At 40.9% G+C, this 26,687-nt stretch overlaps 1 protein-coding gene across 6 annotated transcripts in view; it reads left to right on the top strand.

Moving 5' to 3' along the window:
* The window catches only part of LOC119656197 (protein sprint), a 586,096-nt gene that overhangs the window by 390,307 nt on the left and 169,102 nt on the right, over positions 1–26,687 (top strand). For 2 of the 6 annotated variants that reach the window (XM_038062580.1, XM_038062581.1), the window contains exon 2: positions 1,129–2,079. The exons of the other annotated variants lie outside the window; for them this stretch is intronic. In XM_038062580.1, coding sequence (XP_037918508.1) covers positions 1,253–2,079 — 827 coding nt within the window. In that variant the 5' untranslated portion in view covers positions 1,129–1,252. The remainder of the gene's footprint in view (positions 1–1,128; positions 2,080–26,687) is intronic. 6 annotated transcript variants of the gene reach the window in all.

Consider the following 26,687-nt stretch of genomic DNA (forward strand, 5'->3'; position numbering starts at 1 on the left):
AATTTTTTTTTCATCAAATATAGTCATGTGGGGTATCAAATGAAAGGTCTCGGTTAGTACTTTCCGAAGCCGTTCTTAGTTTTGACATTTGTTGGAAAGGTGGGGAGTGCGGGGGTCGAAAGTGCCGCCTTTTAAGAAAAACAACTATCGATCATTCTCATAAAATCTCCGACATATCTGACTCAACCGACGGAGACATTCGATACAATCTCCGTGAATGCCTCATCTTCCTTTTCCGTACAGACAAAGGATATTCTTGACTATAGACTGAGTACTTTAGTTCGCCCAATACTTTCATAGAATTTCATAATGCCATCTCACTTGGCTTCTCTAATCGCGTTGTATTACCTCGTCCGTGTGGTTTTTTTACTTTGGCTAGTCCCCGGTTTGTTTCACCCCACTAAAGAATTTTCGTACCTCTATTCCCGTTCTGGTCAAATCCCTGTTCCAAAGGGTACCTCTTCATGAAGTGATTGTCTTAATAGGGCAGCTGGCCTCATATACGTCGATGATAGCCTGATAATGTCTTCAACCACTATTAGCTCACTACAATGGGGATGTGATCTGAAACCACTCTGAGGTCAGGGCCCCAACACATATTATCCTTTGAACAATCTATCGTAAGTCAACTTCTAGCCTCTTCTCTATAGGGTCCTTGTTGCGGGAGGTATATTATGAGGATGGTTTTGTCTCCGCCTTGTTCAATTTTGTAGATAGAATGCTTTGCGCTTGATATCACGCTAAGTGCTCTTGTTCAACTTCAGCGGTTTACATTCATCGATGATCCTTTAGAGTCCAAGATTCCCTATGTATTGTGTTCGTAGTTCTATCGAATTGACATTAAGGACGATGTTTCCTAATCAAAATATGCAAAGAAAGTGAGTTAGCACGCAATAGAATAGGTTTGTTATGATCTCAGCGTGTGAGGGGGGGAGAAGTGGAAAATATAAGTCATATTAGAAGAGGGAACCGATTAAGAACACCAGCACGTACACGATAATTTTCAGTAACATAGATTAGGAAAACAATAGCTGTTCTTGTGTGTATTATAGTTCTTAAAGAGCAGGATTTTTCAAAAGGTACCTTGGCCGTTAATATTGACCCAAACCCAACGCAATCTCTTTTCAGTGAAGTAACAAAAATCACACAAAAAACAATGTGAAACCACCTGAAAAATAATTACAAATGACAATCATAAATTTTTGTGAAATGTTTTTTATAATGATCCTTTCAAAGTGAATCCAAGCAAAAAATGGAGTCAGTGAGTGCAATGAAAATGACAACGGTCGAAAATGGCCAAACCACAACAATCTCCACCACCGAAGTAATCATAACCAAACAATCGAACACTCTCAAAAACAACATGGATCAAAAAGATGACGTACCCCGTAAACGTACATCCATACAAATTGTACCTCATCGTCCGGAAAGTATAACCTCATCATCATCCCACTCACCATCTCCCTCACCATCGCCACCCACATCAAATCAGATCCAGAATGATATGACCAATTTGAAATCTACCCTAACCAATAACAACAATAACATCAATAACGATAGCAAGAAATCCTGTAACCAATCCACCACTGCTGCCAACATCATCAATAACGTCCTGCACAAGGACCAAGTTGAGGATTTGAAAAATAAGAATGTCAGCAACAGAAATTCCATTGCTAGCGTGAATAGTTCAAACTCCGTTAAATCATCATCAACGACAACGGCATCGTCAGTGTCAAATGGCTGTCCGGATTATCAGGACGATGTGGAGGATGGCGATTATGTGAATCGAGATGAGGAGGATGATCTTAATAATGGCAATAATACAGAGGATGACGATAAGAAACGTCTTTCAAGTTCATCGTCGGGTGACGATTACTACTTACGAGAGAAGTTCCAAAATATCGTTAATGAATCGCTAGCTGAACGTACCACAACCAATGGTATCAACAATAATAGCAACAGTAATAGGAATAGTGCCATTAGTAACGGAGGAATTGCACAAGATGCAATTTTGAGCCCGCACGAAGGACCCATGGGACGACGGTATGCTGAGATTGTCCAGTTCAAGAGTTCGAAATGGTATGTTCACGCATTTTTATTGTTTTTACTAAAATCTTGTTTCAGGAGCATCAAAGATAAGAATAAGGAGTTACGTTTCAGCTCAGCTTAAATCCGCCCATTTTATTTTAACACACAAAATTTTAAGCCTCATTGAAAGTCATAAATTTGGAGCTAGCAACAGCTTTGTTTTGCTCACTTGCACGAACCACTTTAGATCACTTAGTATTCCAGCAAGGAAAATATATTAGACAATCAGCATAAGAGCCTCGGAGTACACATGCTTACATGCGTACATTTCTCCTTTCTTTATCCACCACTCTCCCGCACGTCATAAACGAGAAGAACAACGCATGTAACCAACAAATTCATGTTTTATGGTCCATGGTTCACTTGCTTCCTAGTCATTAATTATAAACAATTGATTTTCATGAAAAACGTCTTCGAATTTGATTTGTTTAGATTGGTTTTGAGATGAAACGTGCATGTGGAGGGCTATGTCAAGATTTCAAGTTCTTGAACAACGACGGAGAAATCTTTAAGTGCAATCCAATTATAGACACAATATTTAGGGAAACTTCCGGCTATAAGTTGCGTTAGAAGACTGCTAAAAACAATGGAACCAAAAGAGCCAAGTTTGAGGGAAATTGAGAGCAGTTTTATAGCTCGTTCTTTAGAAATCAAGCCTAAAATTTAAAGAATAGTGTGGATTCTGCGGAAAAGCCATAGAAACTGTCACGTAGACAAATCTTTGAAACAAAGATAAGCAAGAGTCAATTAATCCAAGGCTTCGACCCTGTATCTCGACAATTTACTGAATGCTTAGCCTTCAAACTTCATTCTTTTTTGTCAGTTAAAAAAATTGTTTGGTATCACCCAAGTGTCATCGGAGTCCTTAACCTGATGCAGAGAATGATACAAAGCTGCCACAACATGTATAGTAATCCTAAATACTTACACCAAAAGGGACGAAAGGGTATATTGTTAAAAACAAGTAAGGATCAGCTGGGTATGCATTCATCTCAGATTTTTGACTTTTGATTGACTAGGGACATCTGACAAACCCATTATAAAAAAATGAGAATTTAGCGTTGAAAGCCAAAAATTAAGACAGAGCTATTGAGTTGAAAACTGCGAGGGTTTTCCAGTCAATTTATAACAAATATAGTAACATAATTATTAACTTTAAAACAGGGATCGGTACGAAGAGTATTTTGGGGCCTACTCGTCATATAATGGCAGCTTCGTGATTTTTTTTCAAATTTTTAGGTTGGATAGTTTCCGAGAAAGGGCCCGTGGGAGAAATGATCACTTTCCAGCTCCGGCATTCCTCTCTTCTCCTACCAAATATCCGAACTGATGCCACATTTGTAGTACTATTCAAGATTCTTCATTACACCACTTGTCTACATTCCATGAAAAAAAAATGTTACATCCCCTTTTTGTATATATGACGACCTCCCCCGTCAAACTCAACGTACAACGATACTACTCACTGCATTCGTAGGATTCACAATTCCCATCTTCCTGCCAAATTTCAAATCACTGAAGGCCATCGTTTCTGCGAAAGGAACTGTGACAGACAGTCAAACTGTAAACCGGTTTTAATAAGGTTTTGTTTTAAACAAATGAAACTCGGAGGTGAGTGTCAGCATAGCCTGAAGCAAAAAAAAATAGGAAAAACTTAAATCAAGTCATGGCGCTCCCCTTTATTACTCGAAATCAGGACACAAACAAAGTGACATTCTCGCCCCCATGCTCAAGTGCGCCGTCAGATAGGTGACACCAGGCTTCTAAAATTCACAGAACTGTTGGTGAACCAAGAGGATGTGTATATAAGGGTCCTATTTATACGCCACATAAAACTGGAGCTAGAAGCAGTAACACGTGGAGTGGTACATAACCCAACATACCCAAACACAGATAATGATCCCCATGGGGTGAAATATTGCGATGGCTGAGTACAATAAAGATTAAGAGTAGATTAATTTACCTACCTATGATTTTATATACGAATGGCGGCAATTAAAGTCGCGAAATTCAGCAAAAATCGTTTATAAAGAATTTTCCAAACTTCAAAGGTATAAAACTAAGCAGCGATTTAATGTTAATACCACCAGTTGCTGCTGAAACTTGGACGACCAAACGAAACATTCTTAGTGTGGGTGCCAGGGCCTTGGAACTTCGTTGGTAATAAGGAAGCTAAGAGGCTCGCTAAGGGTCTGGATATACATTAATGGAGCCAGAGCCTGGATTTGTCATTGGACCATTCACGACAAGTTTGCATTGAAGGATGAAATTGCAAGGGTTCACGCAGCCAAATTGAGAAATTTAAATTCCTAATGTGGTCTCTAGTGTGATCTTTTTATTGTTTGTTAAAAAGTGGAAAAGTTACGTCCCTATGGGTTCAACGTGAATACCTGTTCGGTGGCCTTAATCCCACAATCTTCTTAAGACACAGATTTAATTTGTGACCACAATCAGAACCCCACCGAGGCAGGCAAAACGGTACCGGCGGCTCAGTTTATTCAAGATCTACCTAAATCTCTACCGAACTTTGGAATACGGCACCCGTGTTGAACCGCAACACCACGTTAGAGGAACCGAAGGTCTCTTGTTCGCTTGAACGTAACCAATAACTCCCATCAAGCTCCCACTAAGAGGCCAACTGCAAACAACCGAGCTGAATTCAGATCCTCCAGGATTTCTCCGGAAACATGTAACTTGAGGAACTTATATTTCGTGTGGGATGTTAAACTGTGAAATTCGGTATACGAAGGGAACCAGTACCGTCAAAAACGAGTTTGAGAGCATATTCTAATTCGGATTTGCCCTACTAGAAGTACATATACCTACGGTTTGAATCGGCTAGCGAGCATTCAACAGGAAAATCTCCCGGCGCGAAGCTCTTCTTTCTCTGTTCCATACTTTCTAGTCCTCGTTCCGTTTTGTGATCCTCCGCGTGAGTGTTATTTGTTGCTATAATCTATAAAGCCCCCTTCGAGGACTCTCAACGATATCAATAGCTACCGTGGCAATACGGGTGCCACAATTTTGATGAAGGAACCCGGCGGCATCGTTCCACCAGCTTGAGTACCAATTTGCGTTGACCGGTGTCAAGATGAAAGCTACGCCGTTTAACCATGCACTCGTTGGCCTGAATGAAGATACGATTACGCTCGTCTTCGACGTTTTGGAAGACTGCTCATATACATGGACCTGAAGGAGCAGCTCGTTAACGCCTGCCACTAAGTGACACAGCTAAGCTAAATCACTTAATAGCAGACCTAACACTTGTGATCGTACGCCACTAAGTGGCACAACTAAGCTAAATCACCCGTACGCTAGGCCAAATACTGTGCGAGATGAATCAGTTAGATGATGACAAAGTCAGTACCGAGCTATTACAATCTTTCTGGCTGCAAAAACTCCCATAAATCACATAGGTCAATCTGGCATGGACGCGGGGTCTCTAGACATATTGGCCACCACCGCAAATAAAATTCAATAGGTTCACGTTCGACCCGAAGTTGGTGAGGTGTCGCGTATCATGACAGACCAGGTGTTCAACAGACGATGACAGCGCCAACAGCCACCACGCGAAGGCGGTTACAAACGTCTAAATGACCTGACGATTGCAGATCGACGCCCCATTCCACTCATCCACGATTTTACGCATTCTGCCGCATACTGTCGTATTTTCTCGCTCTTGGACTTAGTTAAATCATGTCATCAAATCCTAGTAGCTTGCGAAGATATTTCGAAAAAGGCAATAGGCATCTTTTGGACTCTTCGAGTTGAGTAGGATGAGTTTTGGACCGTGCAGTGCGGCGTAAATCTTTCAGAGATTCATTAACTCTGTGCTATGAAACCTCCACTTTTGTTTCGCTTATTTGGATAGTGTTCTGATCGCGTCTTCCTCTGAGCCCGAGCATTTAGATCACCTCAAGTGCATTTTTCAATGTCTCCTTCAGGCGGTCTAGTACTCGACATTAAGAAATGTACATTCCTACAATCGGTGAGATTCCTAGGCCACCTAATTACCGATGAAGACATCCAACCGGACCCAGTCAAGAGGCAAGCGATTTCCAGAAGCTGGCGTTTGCGGCCATCAAGAAACAGTTGGTGTCTGTTGAAGGCAGGCCATTCTTAGTATTCATGGACAAAAACAAAGCGTCTGCTTGCTAACTTTGACATCTGGACTTTATCAGCCAGCAAACTTCCGACGTTCAACCCGTGTCTGGAAAGGATAACGTGGTTTCCAACGCTTTGTCCAAGAGTCGCATATGTCAAGATCCCCACCACCCTTGATTTTACACTACCAACTCTAAGCCCTCATTTAGTGAATTTCCGAATATTTTCTAAACCTCAAAAAAGGGAAGGAAGTATTTCACGCCGTTCAACAGTTAGCACCAGTTAGCGGTAATCATAATCTTCTTTCGCAACACGCCTATTCTTGGTCGCAAAGTCCCGCCACCCATCCTACTTTTCCTTCTGACAGCCAATCGTGAGGAATTATTTGTAAGCCCCACGGAGATGCCATACGAGGACAACCTGAAACTTGCTAGCGGCGCTGCATTCGATATTAGATCGAGCCTTCACAGCTTTGGGTTGTTGCATCTGCCTAAGGAGGCAGTGCAGAAGCCACCACCATCGTGAGCTCAGAAAAGTATATGAAGCTATCAATAAATAAGACGCGTAGCGAAATCGATACAACCGGTAACTGTAAGGAATTAAAGGAGTGTGCCCACAGCCGTGGAAAGGGTGGTAGTATTCAAACGGCACAGATATCAACTTGCGCCTAAGAGAAAATTACTACAGGAATTAATCACCTGGCGAAAACGAAGGTTCCAATAGTATACGACCTCAATCAAAAATTCGATAGCAAATAAGTCAGCATTGATTTTCGCCTGCCTTTTCGTCTGCAGTTTTCTTGAGACTCTAACTGCCAGTCTTCGTTGATCTTGTTTTGAACGGACCCACTATAGATGGCCCCTTTAGTCCCCAATCACAGAGAGGATCTTTATCGCTCCCATTTTAGAGCCCACCTTTATACTGGGAGATGCTGAGATCACAACACAATTCGTGACTACTTTTGTTGCTGGTGCATCGGTGGCATAAACCGCGAAATCATTAGCATCCAAGACCCAAGAAATTGAGTGTGTATCTGTCATCTGTTTTCCTCTACATTTAGTCAAGGCAAACCAGATTCTCCAACATTTTCAATGCACTCTCTTCCTAATATTCACTACGTCTTGTATTACGTTAGATCTTAGAAACACAAAGTATACTTCATCCCCATTGCTGGCGAGCATTCTTTCTCCTGGGGATTCGTTGGCATCACAGCGGGGATTTCACTAAAAGGCATACCTAACGAAAATTTTCTTTTTTGATTTCTTTTAAAACGATATGCAATCGCCATCAAACCACTTCTTCATTAACGGTTTCGGGTACATGTCCTTTCGGCCCGCTCTTTTCGACACCGCTCGTTTCGAGGCCGAACAACTGTGTTACAGTGACAATTTTTTTTTCAAATGGCATGAGTTATCTGAGTTAATATCTTTTGATGACGCACATTTCGACCAAAGAATGTTGTTACTTGTAGTTTTCCATCATCGTTCGTGATAAGCTCCATTTACAGCGATCCTCATTATCAGCGGTCTGTCTCCTTCACTCATAAATGCACTGAACCTCAATCATACCACCGCATCGAATGTTGCCCAAAGGTACTGCGTACTTTCAACACAATTAGGCGGTATGCTAAACACACATTGCTGTTTTGTGGCACTGACAATCGCTCCTTCACAAACGCAGACCGGATATATTATAGCAGAAAAGATGATAGCTGGCTGACCTATCATAACATTGATTTGATTATATGGCTACTTCACTTACTCTATGTTCTATTCTATTTCTATTGAGTCCTCCGGGGATGTGAAAGTAGCCCACTTGCTCATACAGTATATTTCTTCAAAGGGGTCGCAATATTGAACCCTACGGCACTCGTTGCACATATTCCTCCGGACTTTTATCCGCGAAAATCGTTTCATACTTAACGCTAAGCTCACTAGCATGACGATTTTCGACCACCACTTCTTTCACTTTTTTGACGTTATCGTCAGTGTTCAACTTGGATGGGCGTCCGTAACAAGGCAAATCCTCTATGACTGGTCACTTGTAAAGTCTTTATATCATTTTCTTGACCAAGTTTTCGACAGAGCAGATTCGGCAAAGGCTTTTTGCAACGTAGCCGGCAATGCAATTGTCGGTACCTCCTTAATGTGTGACCAATCCACTGCCACTTCCAGATTTTAGACAGGGTAGCGAAAGCGGATCTGGCGTTGGGAATTTGTCTCTAATCCGCTGGCCCCGTCGGCAGAAACCACCCTTCCTAGATATACAAATTGATCGACGCCTTTGATGCTCTGCTCATTAATGCAGATGACCCGTCAAAGTGAGAATCTTAGTTGTGTTGTGTCTCAAAATCTATGAAAGCAAATATAGCAAACATTTAAACTCCGGGCACTGTTCAAAAATGAAGCGTAGGGTGCTAACGTGGACAATACAAAAGGATTCAAAAGGGAAACCAGCCTGGTCTCGGTCAATTAAGCTTCCGGGATGATCTTTGATGGGTTCTAGAATTATTATTATTTGAGCTATTATCTTGGTAACGTTTAGGAGCACGAAGGTACTTTAATTGTCACAGTGAAAACGGATACCCTTCTTTAGAATTTTAACGATCATCACTTTCTATCTACTCTCTGAGAAAGGCCTCGACTTCCCAAGATTTCCGTTTGAGTGGAAAAAGCAGATCTGCAGTTACTGTAAGTGCAGCGATAAATAACTCTGCGGGGAGGCATTAATGTCTGGCGGCGATACGGTTAAGTTTGGTGAAGTTTTCTTTTCACTTCTTCAGTTGCTCGTCATCGTGGATGAGAAGTCAACCGTTAACGTCCTTGACACGACCATCGAAAGATTTGCGGCCACATGCCAGCTTTTTTTCGTTATGCGGTATACGTTTGTGAAGTCAGTACGTTCTGCGGCATTTTCCACTTCCCTCTCCAACGCAATAGCGTACACTACGGTGAACTTCGAGGGATTTCACTCAGTATCAGTGTTCAAGGACGTCTCACCCGGCACCATCGCGGCGTTTAATATAGCCTTCAACTCCTTCCGTTCATCCGTCCCCTTTCACGATTCGGCCATCAATCAGATCTTTTGCCGCCTCTGCGGGACGTGGCCGATGACCTGTGCAGCACTCGAGGAAAGATCATTTTTGATGTTAGCCCAGTGCTCCTCTTGTTACGCACACCCAGGAGACAACTCCTAAATCTACTTCTGATTGGAAAGGGATCAATCTGACAGTTCGGACGGTGTCGGTCAGTTAAAACCCTATTGACCATGCAGCGGGCTCTGCGCTCGAACAATGTGCCACCAATGACAAGGCGGTGGAAGTTGCAGAAATCACATCACATATCTGAGCAAGATTCTAAATGCTAAGGACTCTGCTTAGCATTTAGAATGCATTACAATCACAGTGTTACTTGCCTCCCCTGGACTGCGAAAAAGAAGTAGTTTTTTTTCTTTTGAGTAGTAATTGTAGATATGCTGTTTGAGATTTTTTGCACCCACCTTTCTTCTTTCTAACAACTTTTAGAAGCCTTTCCCCTCTCCAACGAATCGTCCTGTATATTTTTCTGTGGAAACGCCTTTAGTGCTCGATTCCTCGGTTTCAAATAATGCGGAAGAAGATCTATGGTATCAAAAGAAGATGAGGCAGACCCTGCCTGAGATGGAGCGATGACGTAGGTCAGGACGCCAGACAGCTTTAAGGGATATCGAATTGGCGGACCTCGGCGCAAAACCGGGGTGTCTGGAGTTCGTTACTTAGGTAGGCCTAGATCGGATACCGGTTGTTGCGCCGTTAATGATGAATTTACAGCCCGCCCTGCAGGGTAGCGCAATTTTGTTGTTGTGGAAGGAGGTTTGAAGTGGCAAGCAAGCAGAGATATAAACTTTTCAAATTTTTCAAAATGTTCCTCGATTTTTTCGCCCCAACCCCATCTGCATGTTAGGCGGTTCCTTGAAATTCGGCCTACTTTCCTTCATTCCATTAATTGATATTGTGTAAGCAACTCATATATTCATTAAACAATTACAATGTTTCAAAAACTATCAATATTTACGCTTGAATTGAAAATTTAACGGCCAACATAAAATCTCCATTAACCTGTTACGTTTACCAAATAAATACCTTTAATCTCTCTTTCTAAGCACTTTCATTTTCAACATCAAGATTTATCGTTTTCATACCTAAATTAGCAACACAAGTTTGCGTTATTGTATCTGGCTTGTGAAAAATGGCAAGGTAGGGAAAACACTACAAAATTCCAATCCAAATCAATATTTGTCAGACAATGGCCGATAATTATAACGAACAGTCGATTATCGTTGATCGTTATGCTGAGAATTATGTTGAAAAGTGAGTGCTAATATATAGTATCTATTGTTACGAGAGATACATTGATTTGAATTCGTGTCATCTAAGATACGACAACGAGACACTTCCTTCTCACTCGGCAGCTACACAATAGTAAAATGTTTAGTAAGAATTGAGTATTCCCATCCACCTATTTAAATAGTCATATAAAGCTGCAAATGTAGGTCTAAATGCGGCTTGGAGATATCACTCAACTTTATCTAACAGATACTCATGGATATGTATAGTATATAACGTACAAGTATATCTATTAGAGTTTTGAAATCGGATATTTACAATGAATTATTACATCCATAGTCGGGAAAGTGGGTTGAAATTCTGTGTAGCTATTCAAGGTAATCTTTTCGAAGCAATCGATTGAGTAGGTACCGTGGAACACCTACCTACAAATCGACAACCTTCAGAAATATGATCGGCATGATCAGCAGATTTCAGGAATAACAAAGATAGCTGTTGGTTTTATGCGAGTAGGCTTGTAATTTTTGATATGTTCGCTTCGTTGTTGCAAGGCTTTCCACAAGAAAATTCAAAACGTTCCCAAATCAAAATCCTAAAATGGTTTCAAACGACAAGCACTTTTCAATGGGATTTCGTGATACTTTGCTGTGATATGGGATGCATGATAAGCAGATTGTAGATTAGATAAATTCAAATATAAAGAAATGGATAGAACCATGAAGAAAAACTTAGTTGTTAAATTAAGCAGTTTTAGTGATAATTTTCATGTTCAGTGCAATGGCTCTAACCTTTAAAAGTAGCCGTAAAACTCCTATTATCAAAGATGCTAGTAATAGCCTATAAAGATACAAACTTATTGCAATTAGAAATGGAAGCCAAACTAAGCACATCTTGCTACTATTGCTAAAGATACAAGCATCTGTTCGCGACTCTGCAGCCAACCTCTTACTAAAACTCAGAACAAGTACTTTGTTTTCAAATTTGGGCCAATTTCTCAAAGAAAACAACCATCCAGAGCTGTAATGATCGTAATCGAGAACACTTGTAAACACAAATTCTACGAATTCTTTCCATCTACTAATTTTGATGCTAATTCTAACACTTCTTCTGCATACTCAACTTCTTGTACTCATCTGAAGTGTGGAAAAAAGTTTCTATGTATTTCCGGGGAGGAAATTGCGGCACCATTGGTATTCTTAGCTATTCGGAAATTTACGTTTTTTTATGGTATACCAAAAAGTCGTTCTTGGCTCCTCAAATGTACACATTCGAGAGTAATGTATGGAATGGGAGCTATTTAAAAACGTGTGATATGTTTTTCTAATGGCCGCTGGTGTCGACTGTTAATTGAAATTTAAATGATATCTTGAATAGATTTCAGTGAAATATTGGATTAATTGATTTCAGCTTTTTTTCGGCTCTTTGGTTCAATGTTTGTTGTTGATGTTTTATCTGTTGGTGAAGTGTGTAATTAGGGAAGAGATAAATCATTTTTGTGGGGTCGATTGCTTGCGAGTAAACGTTGAAGGGCTTCCAGTAGGCTATGCAAGAAAGTGGTGGTTTCTAATGAGTGGATCGTAAAAAATGTTCAGAATTTGAATGGAAGAATTTATATCAATTTTAATGCTAGGAAAATATTGTGGTTGAAGCAATTTTAGGAGCTGCGTGAAGGAAATTGCAGGCAGCAAATTGATAGAGGTAGAAATAAATTAAAAAAAATATATACAACAACACAACATATAAAACTCTGATTGAGCAAATTCTACGTTAAGGCGGGGGACATAGATAACGAACCAAAATCTTTTATGGCTTTTATACCGAGAACCAGTGGGTATAGTACATGTAGAACGGATGGATGGCAAAAAAATCTTTGACGCCTCCTTAATGTCAAGATAGAAGGCAGACGTCTTCCTAGGAACTCACGAAACGGATGGAAGGACTCAGTGAGGAATGATAAATAAAGAGTCAACACCCGCCCACAAGCGAAAGCGTGCGATGTTCGTGGTATCTCGGTATCAGCGTTCTCTAACTATCTTCGTTCAATGACGAGCGGGTGAGAGATTCCTTGTACGCAGCACATTTCCGTATTGCTTATCTAACTCTCTTGACCACCTCCATTTTTAAGGTTTTGTGTAAAACAAAACCTTATTAAAATCGATTCACTATCTGTCCGCCTGTCTGTCTGTCACACGAATTTTTCTCCAAAACGGCTAAACCGATCCGGACGAAATTTGATGGACAGATGGGAACTATGGAATATCACGCATACAGCGAGTGACATAAATTTAATGGGAGTTTAAAGGGGGCTCCCCATACATGTAAAGGGATGTAAACATCTTTTTCATCAAATATAGTTATGTGGGGTATCGAATGAAAGGTGGCCATTAGTACTTTCCAAGTATTAGTTTAGACCTGAATTGCAAAGTGCTCGAGTAAGGAGTCAAAATGTACACACTTGAAGTGAGAAGGGACTCATTTTCAAAAACTACCCAACCCATAAATCCGAGAAAAAAATCAAGGTGATGTGCTTAGATGGAACCTAGGCCTCAAAATATGTCCCATTCCGATATCTGCTCAAATAAACTTACTAATAGTATATTACCAACTCCTAGCACTTCTAAATTTCGCACCAGCATAGAGGACAATATTTCGTATACACTTGCCAAATTTCATGGAAATCTGGCCACTAAATTTATAGCAGTTCAAACTTAGCAATTTCGCGCGAATTTAGTGCTTCTAAAGCCATGCAAATAAGATGCCGACTTCATAATTGACATTCGAATGAAATATTACAATTTCATTCGTGAAGAATCTACTTCTCCCCAGCCCATTTTAAGGTTTTGTCTAAAACAAAATCGGTTTACTATCTGTCTGTCTTTTTTTTTGGCTGGATATGCGTCAGGAATCTAGGACAGGCATGCCGGACTCTTACCTACTAAAACCTTCCATATTTCTTCCACACTCTCCCCGGGGGACCACCGTTCCGACATTACTTCGCGGAGCTGTTCAGTTCTTAGCTGTTCACTCTAAACAAACTGCTACCACTTTGCATGGCAGTTGCTTCCCTTCTATGTCTGCGCTGAACTTCTGCTGCTTTTAGCTGCTGGTGGATCCGTTTCACCATCGCAACTACCGCGTCCCATGCTGTATTTGATTGCACCATGTACATTATCAGATCCACAGTTAAACGGGTGTTTAGCTCTGTTTCAAACTTTCTCCTTGAGCTTTTAAACCTTGGGCAGGCGAAGAAAATGTGTTCTGCATTTTCGGCTGCACCTTGACACGTAGGACACTCGGGCGATTCATCTAGACCGAACCTATAGAGGTAATTCCTGTATCCACCGTGTCCGGTTAAGAACGGAGTCAGATCGTAACTCGTCTCACCGTGGCTACGCATAGCCCATATGCTTATGTCTAGGATAAGCCTGTGTCTCCGCCTGTTTGCCATGCAGCCAATGACCGCAAATGCTCACTTGGCTTGTTTAGGCTCGCTTCCTGATTTTCGTGCAGACGACTTGCCTCATCGGTAACAATGTACCGTTTAATCGATATGCAGCTTGAAGCTATCTGCGATTTTCTCCGATTTTTATTGCCGACGCCCACACTGGTGCCGCGTATAAAAGTACAGAGCTGACGACTCGCGATAAGAGTGAAAGTCGACTGTGCTTCGGGCCGCCTACATTTGGAAGCATCCTTGCCAGTGTTGAGCTGATACTCGCCGCTTTCTGCCCAGTAAGCTTTAAGTAGGAAGTCGGCTTGGGTTCGAATATTACTCCCAGATGGCTGAGAGCTAACAACATGCGCCCCGATGCGAATTTCAACAGTTTTCTGTTTCCGCCGCTTTGTAAAGAGCGCCAACACCATCTTGTATTTGGCAAGATCCAGCCCGTAGTCTTTAAGCCAAGACGCGATGAGCGCTTCGATGATATGGTTCCATCTGGCAGAATTTAATACGTTCTTGTCGTCGTAGGCTTTTCTGGCTAGTTCAAAAACCAGTTTGGTAGCATCAACCACTAACCGAGCCTTCCGGAAGCCAAACTGCCTATTCAATAAATAAGCGTCATTACCAATTAATAGATATAGGCAGTTATAGATTACCCGCTCGAGGACCTTTCCTATTGTATTCAGAAGACAGATAGATCTATACTCGTAGGATATTGGTTCACCTATCGGCTTACCTATCTTCGGGATCAATAAAATCTTTTCTATTTTCCACTCTGCGAGGAAGGCAGTCTGTAAATACCCGTGCAAACATGCTTGGGGCCATTCTCATTGAAAATTTCAGCGCCTTGTTGGGAATTCGATCCATGCCGGGGACTGCAGCATCCTGGACCCTTTTCACTGCGTTCAAGACTTCGTCTGTGGTTACTGGAGGTATGTCTTCGGCGTTCGTTGGTATCATTGGGAAGATTGTTTCCGGATATTGGGGGAACAATGTCGAAACTATCTCCCACAATAATCTAGGGCAGATAATAGGAGGGGACCTTTTGCCTTTTATTGCTAACATAATGTACTTGTACGTTCCTCCCCATGGATCTGATTCTGCCTCATCACAGAGTCGCTTGAAGCAATAATTTTTACTTTTTATGATGGCCCACTGTAACTTTCTTTCGTGCCTGTTTATATTCGAGATACCGTTGTTCTTACTCTGGCATATTTCTTCGGCGTTGACTTCGTTTTCTGAACACAAAACCTTTAACCCGAAGCGCGAGCTTCCGGTATTCCGACTGGTTCTCCTTACATTTTCACAACTTCACCTATAAAACCCCTATCACCTTTACGACTTTCCAGAAAGTCCTAAAATTCATATAATCATTTCAAGTTTAATATAGCCAAATTTCGAACACATCGAATTACTTTTATTCACCTTTGTTGTTCTTGTTCACCAATAATTCTACATTATGTTGCATATTGCAAAATACAATTCTAACGCTTCTTTCTAGCTAAAGCGAAACGTTGCATATGCTTATGTCGAGATCTAGTCGGGCCTGAAAACCCATTTGGGGGCGACAGCCCCGCAACATCAAAAGGGAAAGTAGCGAATTCCAACCCATCGCCGTCGGATCTTTAGTTAGCATTCTATTCCTTGAAATTCTTTTCACGCAATTTTTGGTCCTCCTGCTAACGAATGCAGCCATCTCATCGAGCTACAGCAATTATGTTACTGTAAGTCCACAAGGTAAAGTGGGTTCATTCTCTCGTTTTCTGTTCACGTGTTTTTGCGGTTCAGTCCTGATTTGTCTTTGTTCAATCAAATAAGCGGGTTAGGGTCCTGTGACAACAATGAATAGAGAAAATCATTGGAAAGTTCAAAAGCGGTATTACAATAACTATTTATTGTTAGTTGTCCATTATCGGGGTCTTTGAATCTTCCCTACGGGTTGCATACGTGTCGAGAAGTACATTGCAGTAGCACGCACGTCGAAATGCTGACGAACGGGCACAGTAGCATAGCAGAATTTTCAACGATTTTTTCTGTCGTGGGCATTGCATTAGACAAAACTTGATGACATCTGTTTCGGAAACTGGTTATAAGCTTCAGGTTTGTGCGAACTGAAATATTACTTAGAAGCGGTTATCAACGTTAAGTAATTTATTCGATGCTCATCCGGAGGTCCGAATACTCTTATTAACTCTATTTGAGCAGATATCGTAACGGGGAGTATGTCGGAGCCTAGATATCACGCTTACTATGATTTTTTTCAGATTTTTGGCTAGAGTAGTTTATGAGAATGGGTCCTTAGAATAATCGGCCTTTTCAGACCTGCTCATTCCTTCCCTTTACGACCAATGTCAGAACCAAAAACCCTGCTTGAGAAAGTACTCCACGAAGCCTTTCATTTGATAACCCTCATGGCTATATTCCCATCTTTGAGATGTATGGAAACACCCTCGCTCCCTTACGTATAAAGTTCACCGCATATGTGGGGGTTCACAGTTCACCAAATTTAATATGAATCAGTACAGTCGTTTCTGAAAAGATTGTGTGGCAGATAGTAAACCGATTTTAATAAGGTATTGTTTTCAACGAAAATTTAAAAGGGAAGTGAAAGGAAAGTGAATTGTAGTGTGTGTAGTGTGGTCTAGCTCTTCTGTTGATCTTTCGATAGATTCGCGAGCATTCCCACGTTAGTTGATTATTTCAAGCTCCGATTTGCATCCACGCATCGGTTAAGGACACGTGAAATTTTGTTAAATGAAATGTGAGGGATCGAAGTGTTTAAGAAGTGCTTGCTTTTTATATTCAGAGGAAAATTGACAAAGTTGACACTTCTGGGTAATTTCTACTTCCTGAGAAAGTATCCTCACCTGGTATTTGACGGTCACCCTGCCGGTTGGTTCTGGAAATAGCAGGTGACGAAATCTTCAGGTAGCCCTCAGATATCAACAGCCAGGCGTAAATCACTGAAGGCCTTTCCTACCATCTTCCCACATGATAAAGGTTACGCAATTTTGGTGATTATAGTTCACTGGAGCAGAGGGACTACTACTGATTGGTCCCTTTTTATATTTAGAAGAAACCTTGACTTATCGACGCTTCCGGCTAATTTACACTTTCTGACAGAGCATCCTCAAGGGCCATTTGCAGGTCACTCCGTCAGTTTTTTTCGAAATACTACTAGTTCAGTGGAGGTAGCATTGGACGAATTGTTCGGGAATCCCTGAAAGATCAACTGTCAGCCGTGGGCCTTTGGGACGAGTCGAAACCCGCACCCACCGAGAGAAAAAATCATTTGAAGACTATTACCGAAAAATTGAAGAAATAGACTGTCTAGAGCAGAAAATGTACATAAATACAAGAGGCTGCAAGATTGACTAGTAACACGGTGATCTTTCACATTCTGCTGCTCACATTAGCAACTTTCTGAACTGGACAGGGAAACTTCTATTAGAATCAACCAGGATGCTCCAGAAAAATAAAAGGCTGTCGCCTTTCGAGAATTTTGGAACTGTTTGGCACAGATACCAGTGTGTGAGCCGGTGGACATCTCCAAATCCTGGCGCATAGAGTTCTGATCCAAAAAGCGCCCAGATTAGCTTCATCGTCTCGCTTCCTCATCAACAAGTTTAGACTTTTCGGCAACTGAGCCGCTTCGATATTTTCGAATAACATATGAATTAGGCCAAAAAAGAGGAATACGTCATAACTTCCTAATTTCTCAACATTTTTTCAACAAATTTTGATCGCCTTCAAAGTATTCACTATTAACCACAACATACTTCTCCAAATGATCCTTCCACTGTTTGAAGCAGTTTTTAAGATCACTAATGGATGGGATTTTCTTTATGCCTTCCAGAGATTTTTGTTTTACCTCCTGCAAAGCTTTCCTTTCATGTCCCTTTTGAGTTTACGGAATAAAAAGAAATCACAGGGGGCTAGACCCGGCGAATAGGTTGGCGTATGAACAATCGGTATCATGCAGTATTTTGTCAAAAGCTACATTACGTAGTGGGCGGTGTGGGCCGGCGCGTTGTCATGATGAAAGAACCAATCGCCTGCGCATCAAAGATCTGTCCTCTTCTTCTGGATACTCTTCTTCAATCTTTTCGAAACTGGCAAGTATAACTTCTGGTTGACAGTTCGACCCGGAGAAACGAATTCCGTGTTCTGGAAGAGACACCCTACCCCACGCTCCTTCGCCACCGCAGATTTTCGGTCCCCCGTCGTAAACCTACACCCATTATTTGACGCTTCGGTCCTGAGGACATTGAAACAATATCAAGTAGCCAGAGAACGAATTGTCGAAGTATCAGAGTTTAAAGAGTGACGATGCACAAACAAAAGTGCGCTACACTTTGCTTGCGTCGATATTGGCGGCAAATAATATATAATAATAATAATAATCGTTGGCGCAACAATCCATATTGGATCAGGGCCTTGAAGTGTGTTAGAGCACTTCATTCAAGACCGTAACGGTACACTACAGAACACTGTAGGAGGCAATGTGGTCAGCATTGCGCTCGCCCGAGATTATTACCCTGATTTGACTCAGGTACTCATTCACAGCTGAGTCGACTGGTATCCGACGTCAAGTCACGATGCAAATCCTACTGCCACCAGCGAGATTTGAACCGCAGCCTTCCGTATAACAACCCAGTGCTCTAACCACTGAGCTATCCGGACGGCAAATAAGGCACAAATATTATCTCTACTACTCCGGTGTTCTCAACAGCCGGCCCAGGCATGAAATCCAACCATATGGAGATGCCGTAGTTTTGGGTGAGAAACCGGATTGATCGAAACGCAGCCACATTAAGTTTGTTGGTTTCGTATTTTCCGTAGAAAATAATTGATGACAGTCGGTACAATTGGGGCAAACTATGCATAGGTTTCAGGATAGCTGACGAAAAAAATTAAACCTTGGTGCCAAATCGCAAAAGACTTCCTTCTTCATATTGAATAGAAAATTTCGATCAATTGACTTTACACCAACGAATAATGCTCGAAATGGAAGGATTGGGACGTACAGATCTCACAGCGCAGAGCGTCGATGTCGGAGGTAACAAACCTATTAAGACGAGACGATAGCTTCACTTTATGCAAACTGTTACCAACTTGAAACTCGAGAAAGCGATGGGCTTGGTGAAACCGGATTGTTGCATATGCTGTTCTGCCTCGCAATCTCGTCACGCGCAGCCACACTTCTAGTAGGGAACTTGAACTTTCCACCCACTTTCTGATGACTCTCGGAAGCCGTTCCAGCCACTATAAGAAGGTCCTCGATCATAGGAAGTACGCGTTCAGTTGAAGGCAAACCCAAGACGATCTCCTTAGCTAGGCTGAAGCTTTTCTTCCAGGAATCAAACGCATTGGAAAGAGGCGTGCGCACCGCGTACGTTTCGACGTCCGCCTCGTCGAAACTCCACGGTTTCAGCTAGGGGCGGACAGATAAGTGCTAGCGGCCGGAAAGAGAGCGGTCGGACATGAGGTCGGTGGAAAGTTTTAATAGTAGGCCTTAACAAAGCTTCATAATTTTTTTTTTCTAATTTTGAGTTGGCCATGGAATCAGCATTGACATGGAGTAGAAAAGTTGAATTCATTTGTTAATTTAAACTCACACGAATTGGAAGGGGGTTTTTCATATACATATTTCTTAAGCAAAAGTAAATTTCCACACGATAGCATATTTTATAATCATATTTAAATAAAGTTTCTTAGACTAATAAATTAGTAAATATATTTTAAGTGGAATAATTGTTTTTCACTAAAGTCTAGACTGTCTCCAGATTAACCTCAATATGCCCTACTCAATATGCATTTCAAGAGAATTCGCCTCTCTACCCTGAGTGGTTTACTTCATGTATCCTGTTAATTGCCCCCAGATGCGATTCACAAGAGGCACAATTAATCATTAATTTTCGGAAGAATTAGGTCTATTCAAACAAAATCAATGTACTTAAATATAAAATATAAAATATAAAATACTTAAATAAATTCCTTGTCTTGTTTCGGTACTACTTAAGTGAAGGTCCTCGAAGTTTAGAATAAGTACCCACCCATGATCTGCTTCGGTCACGGATTGACTTGGGCACCAGAATCAGAGCCCCGCTGTAAACAACACGGCCGTTTTGGCTTATAGTGAGTGTAATTTAAACATTTGTATTTGAGGCCTATGTAACACTTCTGCTACAATTAAGGAATACCATACTTGAATTATAAAGCACAACTCTACACATTGAAGGCCCAAAGAGTGCTTTCAGCAATATGGGCATTACCATAATCACCATGAATCGGCCATAAGGGAACCGCAAATAATTGGGCCGAGAGCACAAGCAGAAGTTCTCCTGATGCTGCCAAAAAACCATCTCGTTCCTCATATTACCACACAATCCCCGGTGTGGTTTCGTGGTGAGAGCCACGCCAGATGAGTCCTTTGCAGACTCGAGTCTGACTCCACCCCCTTAAGAACGTAGGAATGACGCGACGTGACTTGGATGGGGAATCTAATATGGAAACACTTAAACTACATGAAGCTATAACGATCCCAAGTGTAACTCAGTCTCAGAAAAAATTAAAAACGAGGTCAAAGGAAATCATAAGTGTATTATTTTTATAAATAACAAAATAGGGTTATTAAGGGTGGACACTTCGGCTACTGCAAGAAAACAAAGAAAGACGTAGTTTCCGAATAAATAGCTACGGTCTCTCGATTATCATTCCTTGAATTTAGAAGTCGCATAGTCATCTAATAGGTGGAACGCTCCATTGAGGTCGAAAATTTTCTTTTGCGAAATTGCTGGTCATGTCGTACATCCGCAGATATTAACCGATTTTTGCTGCTTTAGAACCTCGCCTATCATCTGGAATGCCTGGAGTAAGTCCACTTAGGAGAAAACCTTAGATTAAAGTGGAACACACATAACACAAAGAGAGCGATAGGTACCAAAACTACCATAATAAGCACAATCAATCAATCTGAAGAGATATGACCTTCTCTAATGAAAATAGCCAAAATTTGGTTGTTGTCATTAAGGGGGTTATCCCGTATAAAGGCCGTTTTTTTCAGAATTTTTTTGTGAAGACCTGGATGAAGGTTCAAATACGATTTTTTGGTCATATATTTATTAATATCTTGAGCACGCGTAGTAATTTTTCCAGGCTGATAGCGTAGTTCGGTCATCTCCAAAAAAAATCGATCCCACGTATCCGACACACGGAATGACCCCCTTAAGTTCGCCTTAAAAATCACTTCCTTATGACGGCACTGTATTGCCCCACCCGATAATCACGGATTGGTCCCTTTTAGAGGTAATTATTTGTATTTAAGTATGCAGCCATAATTCTGCTGGCAATGGATTCGTCTCTTCACTCAAACTTACCGATCAAGGCAACTGCCTCGTTGCTTGGCATGGGGCGCTTCGGAAGTACGAATGGTTTACCAAACAATATACATCCCAGAATAATAATTGTACTAGTTTTCCTATTTGGATTGGTCAACGATGGTGCAAATTATACTAACAACTCTATGCATGGCATAATACAGGAAAAGTTAGCCATAATACAGTGGATTGTGTCTCAAAGCTTCATCTAATAAATCTAATCAATCAGTGTTCTCATGAGGTTCAGCTCTTTCTCAATATGGAGTTCATTTTCAAAAATTTGGTCCTATATTATTCGACAATGATATTTCGGTGAAAGCTGAGCAGAGATCCTTCGACCGCCAGTGACAGACTAGTAAATCTAACTATTTCTCATGAAATTGGAGAGCGTTTAAAGACGTACTTACTTTGATATGAATGAAGGGCTCTAACACACTTCAAGGCCCTGATCCAACATGGATTGTTGCGCCAACGATTATTATTATTATTATTACTTTGATATACCCTTGTCTGTTTCCTAGCAAGCTCTTCAGAAACAAATACAAATAACAAAATAGGACTCATTCTCACTTTGTAGCACCGCATTGCTCTGCGTGAATTTCAGTAGTTCCAAGCTGGAACTACGCCTAAGCAGTGCAAAGAACGAACCAGTGACAGACATAAAAGGAAGATGCGGCTTATAATTAAACGCAGGTCGGAAATTGAAGGAAAAAGGCTTCATCAAGGACTCTTGCTAACTGAACAGAAAAGTGTCCACTGAACCATTTATGAACTTAGTATTAGCCATGCATCTTTGACATCGGGTCGAAGATATGGACCTAACACTTTTGGAAAATACTGAAAAGCGTTGACGCGTTTCAGTGCCGACATTGTATAGAGTATTCCACTGGAACTCAATACAATGTGTAATTCATCTCACCTAATTTAAACACATTGGGAAACCTCACAGAAAAGCGACGAATTTTGACGAAGAAGCAATCCTTCAATAGAGAACCTAAATTGAATTTGGCACCATAAAATTGACGACAGAAATACCATTATAAATCATTGAACTCAACTCTTTCTCCTTTGAAACATTGCTCGATCCTCCCTTCTTCTGTTCTTCAGATTCCATTAATTTCCGGTTATCACGATGACAAATATAATTTTAAGCAAACACTTACAACTAATCGACTAATATAATCCGTCAAAGAAAGGCATCGTTCAAAATATATCAAAGATACTGTTGCCACCCCTATTCAGTAGCTTCAATCCCTTTCGACTTTTGAATAAAATCAAATCATTCATGAAAATAACATGACATAAAACATTCTTAAATGTTAGTATCAATCATATTCCCTGCTGAATGGAGGGCGGGAAAGAGATTATTTATGAAAATATTCTCTTGAAGACTCTGCAAAAAAAATGGTTCATGCAAAAATATTTCAAAAAATATTTCGTCTGTTTTGACACAGCGCAATTTATCTTGCCGGTGGCGAAATAAAGATGAGGATGAATTGAGATACATAGTTGAAGATGGTAAGGATACATATGATAAAAGGGTGGTTTTAAGTATGATGTCTTGATTTTAACCCTCTCATGATTCAGAATCTCAAAAGCAAGGACCTCACACTCTTATAGAGTCTTCTATAGAAATTTCTTTAATAATTTCAAATTCCGCCGAGGGTAGAAACCACTTAAATGCTTTCTCCTCTCTTATAATAGACAATTTCAAATAAGCAGCACGAATATTACACCTCCGGTAATAATTAATTTGACAATAGCATCAAATTAAAATGAGAGGAGAAATGGATTTCTTTGAAAGTTTTCCGGCAAATCTTCACGGAGCATTGAGAAAAATCAATACAGAACGGCAGTTGATGGGGATGGGGGGAGGGTTGGAGAACATAGAACAGCATTTCAATACAAGTGGATTTTAATGTTGCCCTCCTAACTGATGCCATGACATCATTGCCGTTAGCCATGATTTAAGGGTGTTTTTAAGGAAGTTGGATGTGAGTCATTGATTTGAACAAGGGTGGAAATGTAGTCGTCTGCAATGCTCCTTAATAAAAGATAAAGATACTGAATAGTGGGAGGAAAAAGATGTTAGGAACAATTTTTGATTTGTATTTTGGATGATTTGATTTTGAGATATAATTAAATTTTGAATGTGATATTTTTTGATTTTCTTGTCCAGAGGATAAGAGATGAATAAAACTTTTTTATAAATCAATGAAAAAAGTAGGAAGCTAAAGAGGGGTAGGGGTGTGAAGGTTGTCCAAAATGCTGAGGTTCTACTTCAAAAAGTGGGTCGAATAAGCTTATTTACCAAATTAACCAAAATCTAATAGTGTTAAAGTGACAAATCTGAGAGCTCTTTTAGACCAGAACATGGAGATTACAAATTGAACAATCTATGGAATTCTAGAGCTTATTGAGCAGAGGATATCATGTATATGTCCTTGTGTAGAAATAGGAATACAAAATATGAATAAATTGAGCAAATTTAATAAAAATTTTCTTCTTTCTTATTTCAGGTAAGTCCAGTGATACCTATGGGAATCACTCCTTTGCCCTACAGCACGATTTCTGTAGCGCTGTAACTTGATGATGTAAATTTATAAAGAACAAAACTGTAAGTTTTAAAAATAAATATCCTAAGATATCCTCTGAAAACAAATTCGACGAATGTGATAAATTTGGTGCAACCTTGATAATCATCAGTGAAGTTAGAAAAGAGCGAATTTTTACATAGTAATCCCAGGAACTGAAACCATTTCTTCATTTCACTAGTACTTTTATTGCCCATCTTCATTCAGCCTTCGCTTTTCTATTCTAGATACAGTGTTCCATTTAAGTTCTGAGCCATTGAGCCATTGTAAGATGCCCACCCATGCAGTCATACTTCTATGCATATAATGGCTTCATTTAAGGAGAAGAATGCGGCCCTTCCAATCAGGGAATTCATTTTGGCAATGGGAGAGGAGATAAAGAAGAGAACTCTTAGTTCAAGGGATCTCCTGCCATGCGACTCCTTCACCGGTCAAGAAGAACTCGAACGTAATGTGCGACACCGCTTCATCTGTCAGCGCTCCTCAGCAACTCCTTGAAAATTATGCCTAGAGAGAGATCTCCTGTGGTTAAATAAAGTTGTTGGCGGATCCCATCCCAACTTCCACAAGTAAAAAAAAGTGTGAGGGACGTTGTCCACAACCCCATTGCAAAACACACAATCAGGAGATCGTGCCTTCTCAATCTTGTGGAAAAATTGAAAACCTCCATGCCCACGTAGGAGCTGGGTAAGGAAATAGTCAGTTCCGATTCAGCCACGAAAATAAGTTGCCGATGAGTCGCGCAATCCATTTGCTGCTTGTCTCATTTTGCCACTCATCTAGTGTACATAGCCGATCTTCACGAGCAACCACTTCCTTAGCAAGAATTGCAACGGGGATCACCCCGTGATCATCATTACGGCCGGTTCAGAGGCAGTGCACGCCACCCGCCAAGCTCACCCCCTCTGTACCTGCGCAAAGCGCTTACGATGTGTTTCCTTGCCAAGAGCGCCGTAGAGGAGAACAGACCACGTTGATGCCTGCTGAACGTAGGAACCCTCCTCCCCAATGTTTGCCATTAACCAACTTAAGATCGAAACTCCAGCTGCAGCCTTGATTTGCTCCAAAAAATTCATCTTTGAGCCAAGATTCAGTCCAAGGTACTTAACCGTTGATTTTGAAACGATTATCGACTCGCTATCGATATGGGACGCCAGGTCGCGATTCTCCTTTTAGTCAGGATGACTACTGCATTACTGACCAGGCATTACTGGAAAGTCGGGCCTAAGTAGACTATCATTGGAAGCATTCCAGAGGTCATCCTTGTCTGACTTTCTAGCGTCTCATAGAGTAGGGAGCTCAGATAATCAATCAATAACCATAAGAGATAGCTCAGCACGTGGAAAACATTGTCTAGTGTACCTAGAAAGTCTTTCCATCTATGGAATTAAAGCATTTCTGACGTCAACTTGGACATTAGTTGAAAAAGGGGAATGCGGGGACTCCAAAGTTATTACCTATTTGACGGAGTTGTTGCCAGAAACTAACCAACCCGAAAATTTAAAAACTGGATGCATTGCTCAAATAGCAAGAGGGCCCAATGCGGAGCAAAAAATGCGAGATAGTTTCTCCTGAATTTAATGAATTCTTTTCTGCTCTTTACTTAAAGGAAAGTGTGAACGGCTTACGATTTCATTTCAAAAGCCTTTTCAGTTCGAACACTGCATTCAACATTCATCCTTCTTGTTGACTAAGCATCGCAATCATGTTCTCTTAACTTGTGCAACAGTCCAATTTTGAGCCCAATGAACCTAACTTCGCTTACTCGTCACCTTTCCTTCTTGTGACAAGGAGCCCAGATTGTACAGTATGAACCATTCAGCAGTGCCACAATGTGCACTGGTTCAAAGAAGTAGCGATAAGTCGCATGCTTTTTAATAATCCTTTCCAAATTGCCAGCAGCACTGTTAATATAATCGCGGAGCTTACACTGCGTCGTAAAGAACTATTGTGCTCCTTTAATGATGGCAACATGCTGTCTTCCCCAATGCGTTCGAGGAGGGCGTCCGCTTTAGGAGAATTCCTCGTGGGTTTTCTCTCATTCAGCGGGGCATCACGTCCAGACTTATAAAGACAGAGAGGAGCCGTGCTAAATCTAATATCCCCACGGCATAGGATGTAGTTCTAATCCTCTAGCTTCTTTAGGATTTCATCCAGAACCAATAACTAAGGGGTAGCAGAAATGATTCCACCTGCACGCGTTCCTCTGCTGAGTTTTGGTTTTCAACACTACTACGATTTTCTTAATTTTTGACATAGACACAATCTCCAATACTAAATTTGCTAAATTCTTTTGGATGGCCTCAGTGTTTATATATCTAAGAAGGTATTGTTAATTAACTACTTGGTGGAGATCTGTCTCAATGAACTGGCGTTCAGAATTGTGCAACATAGTTGAATCGTATACAGCTTCCGAGCATTTTCTTTAGAGGCAGAATTACTGTCTGCTTTGCTTCTGCAACATATCCCTTTAAAGCCGAGAGGCTTGTATGACGAGAAACTATTGATAGTCTATTTTATCCTTCCTTCAAAAAGTTATGAGACGTCTGCTCTGCACATGTGGCGTACTAGAAAGGAAATGCATATTCACTAGAAGCTCCAGTGTCTCACTACAACAGTGATCCGATCTGCCCAGAAAGAACATAGGTCTGCCTTGCTAAGGTAGAATTTTACTGAGTTCTGCAAAGTAGGTGATGTTTTCGATGGACTGTTGAAGCGCCAGCCGGATCTGGATCTTTTGACGGTCATAATGGTTT

The sequence above is a fragment of the Hermetia illucens genome, chromosome 4 (assembly GCF_905115235.1).
Source record: "Hermetia illucens chromosome 4, iHerIll2.2.curated.20191125, whole genome shotgun sequence".
Lineage (NCBI taxonomy): Eukaryota > Metazoa > Arthropoda > Insecta > Diptera > Stratiomyidae > Hermetia > Hermetia illucens.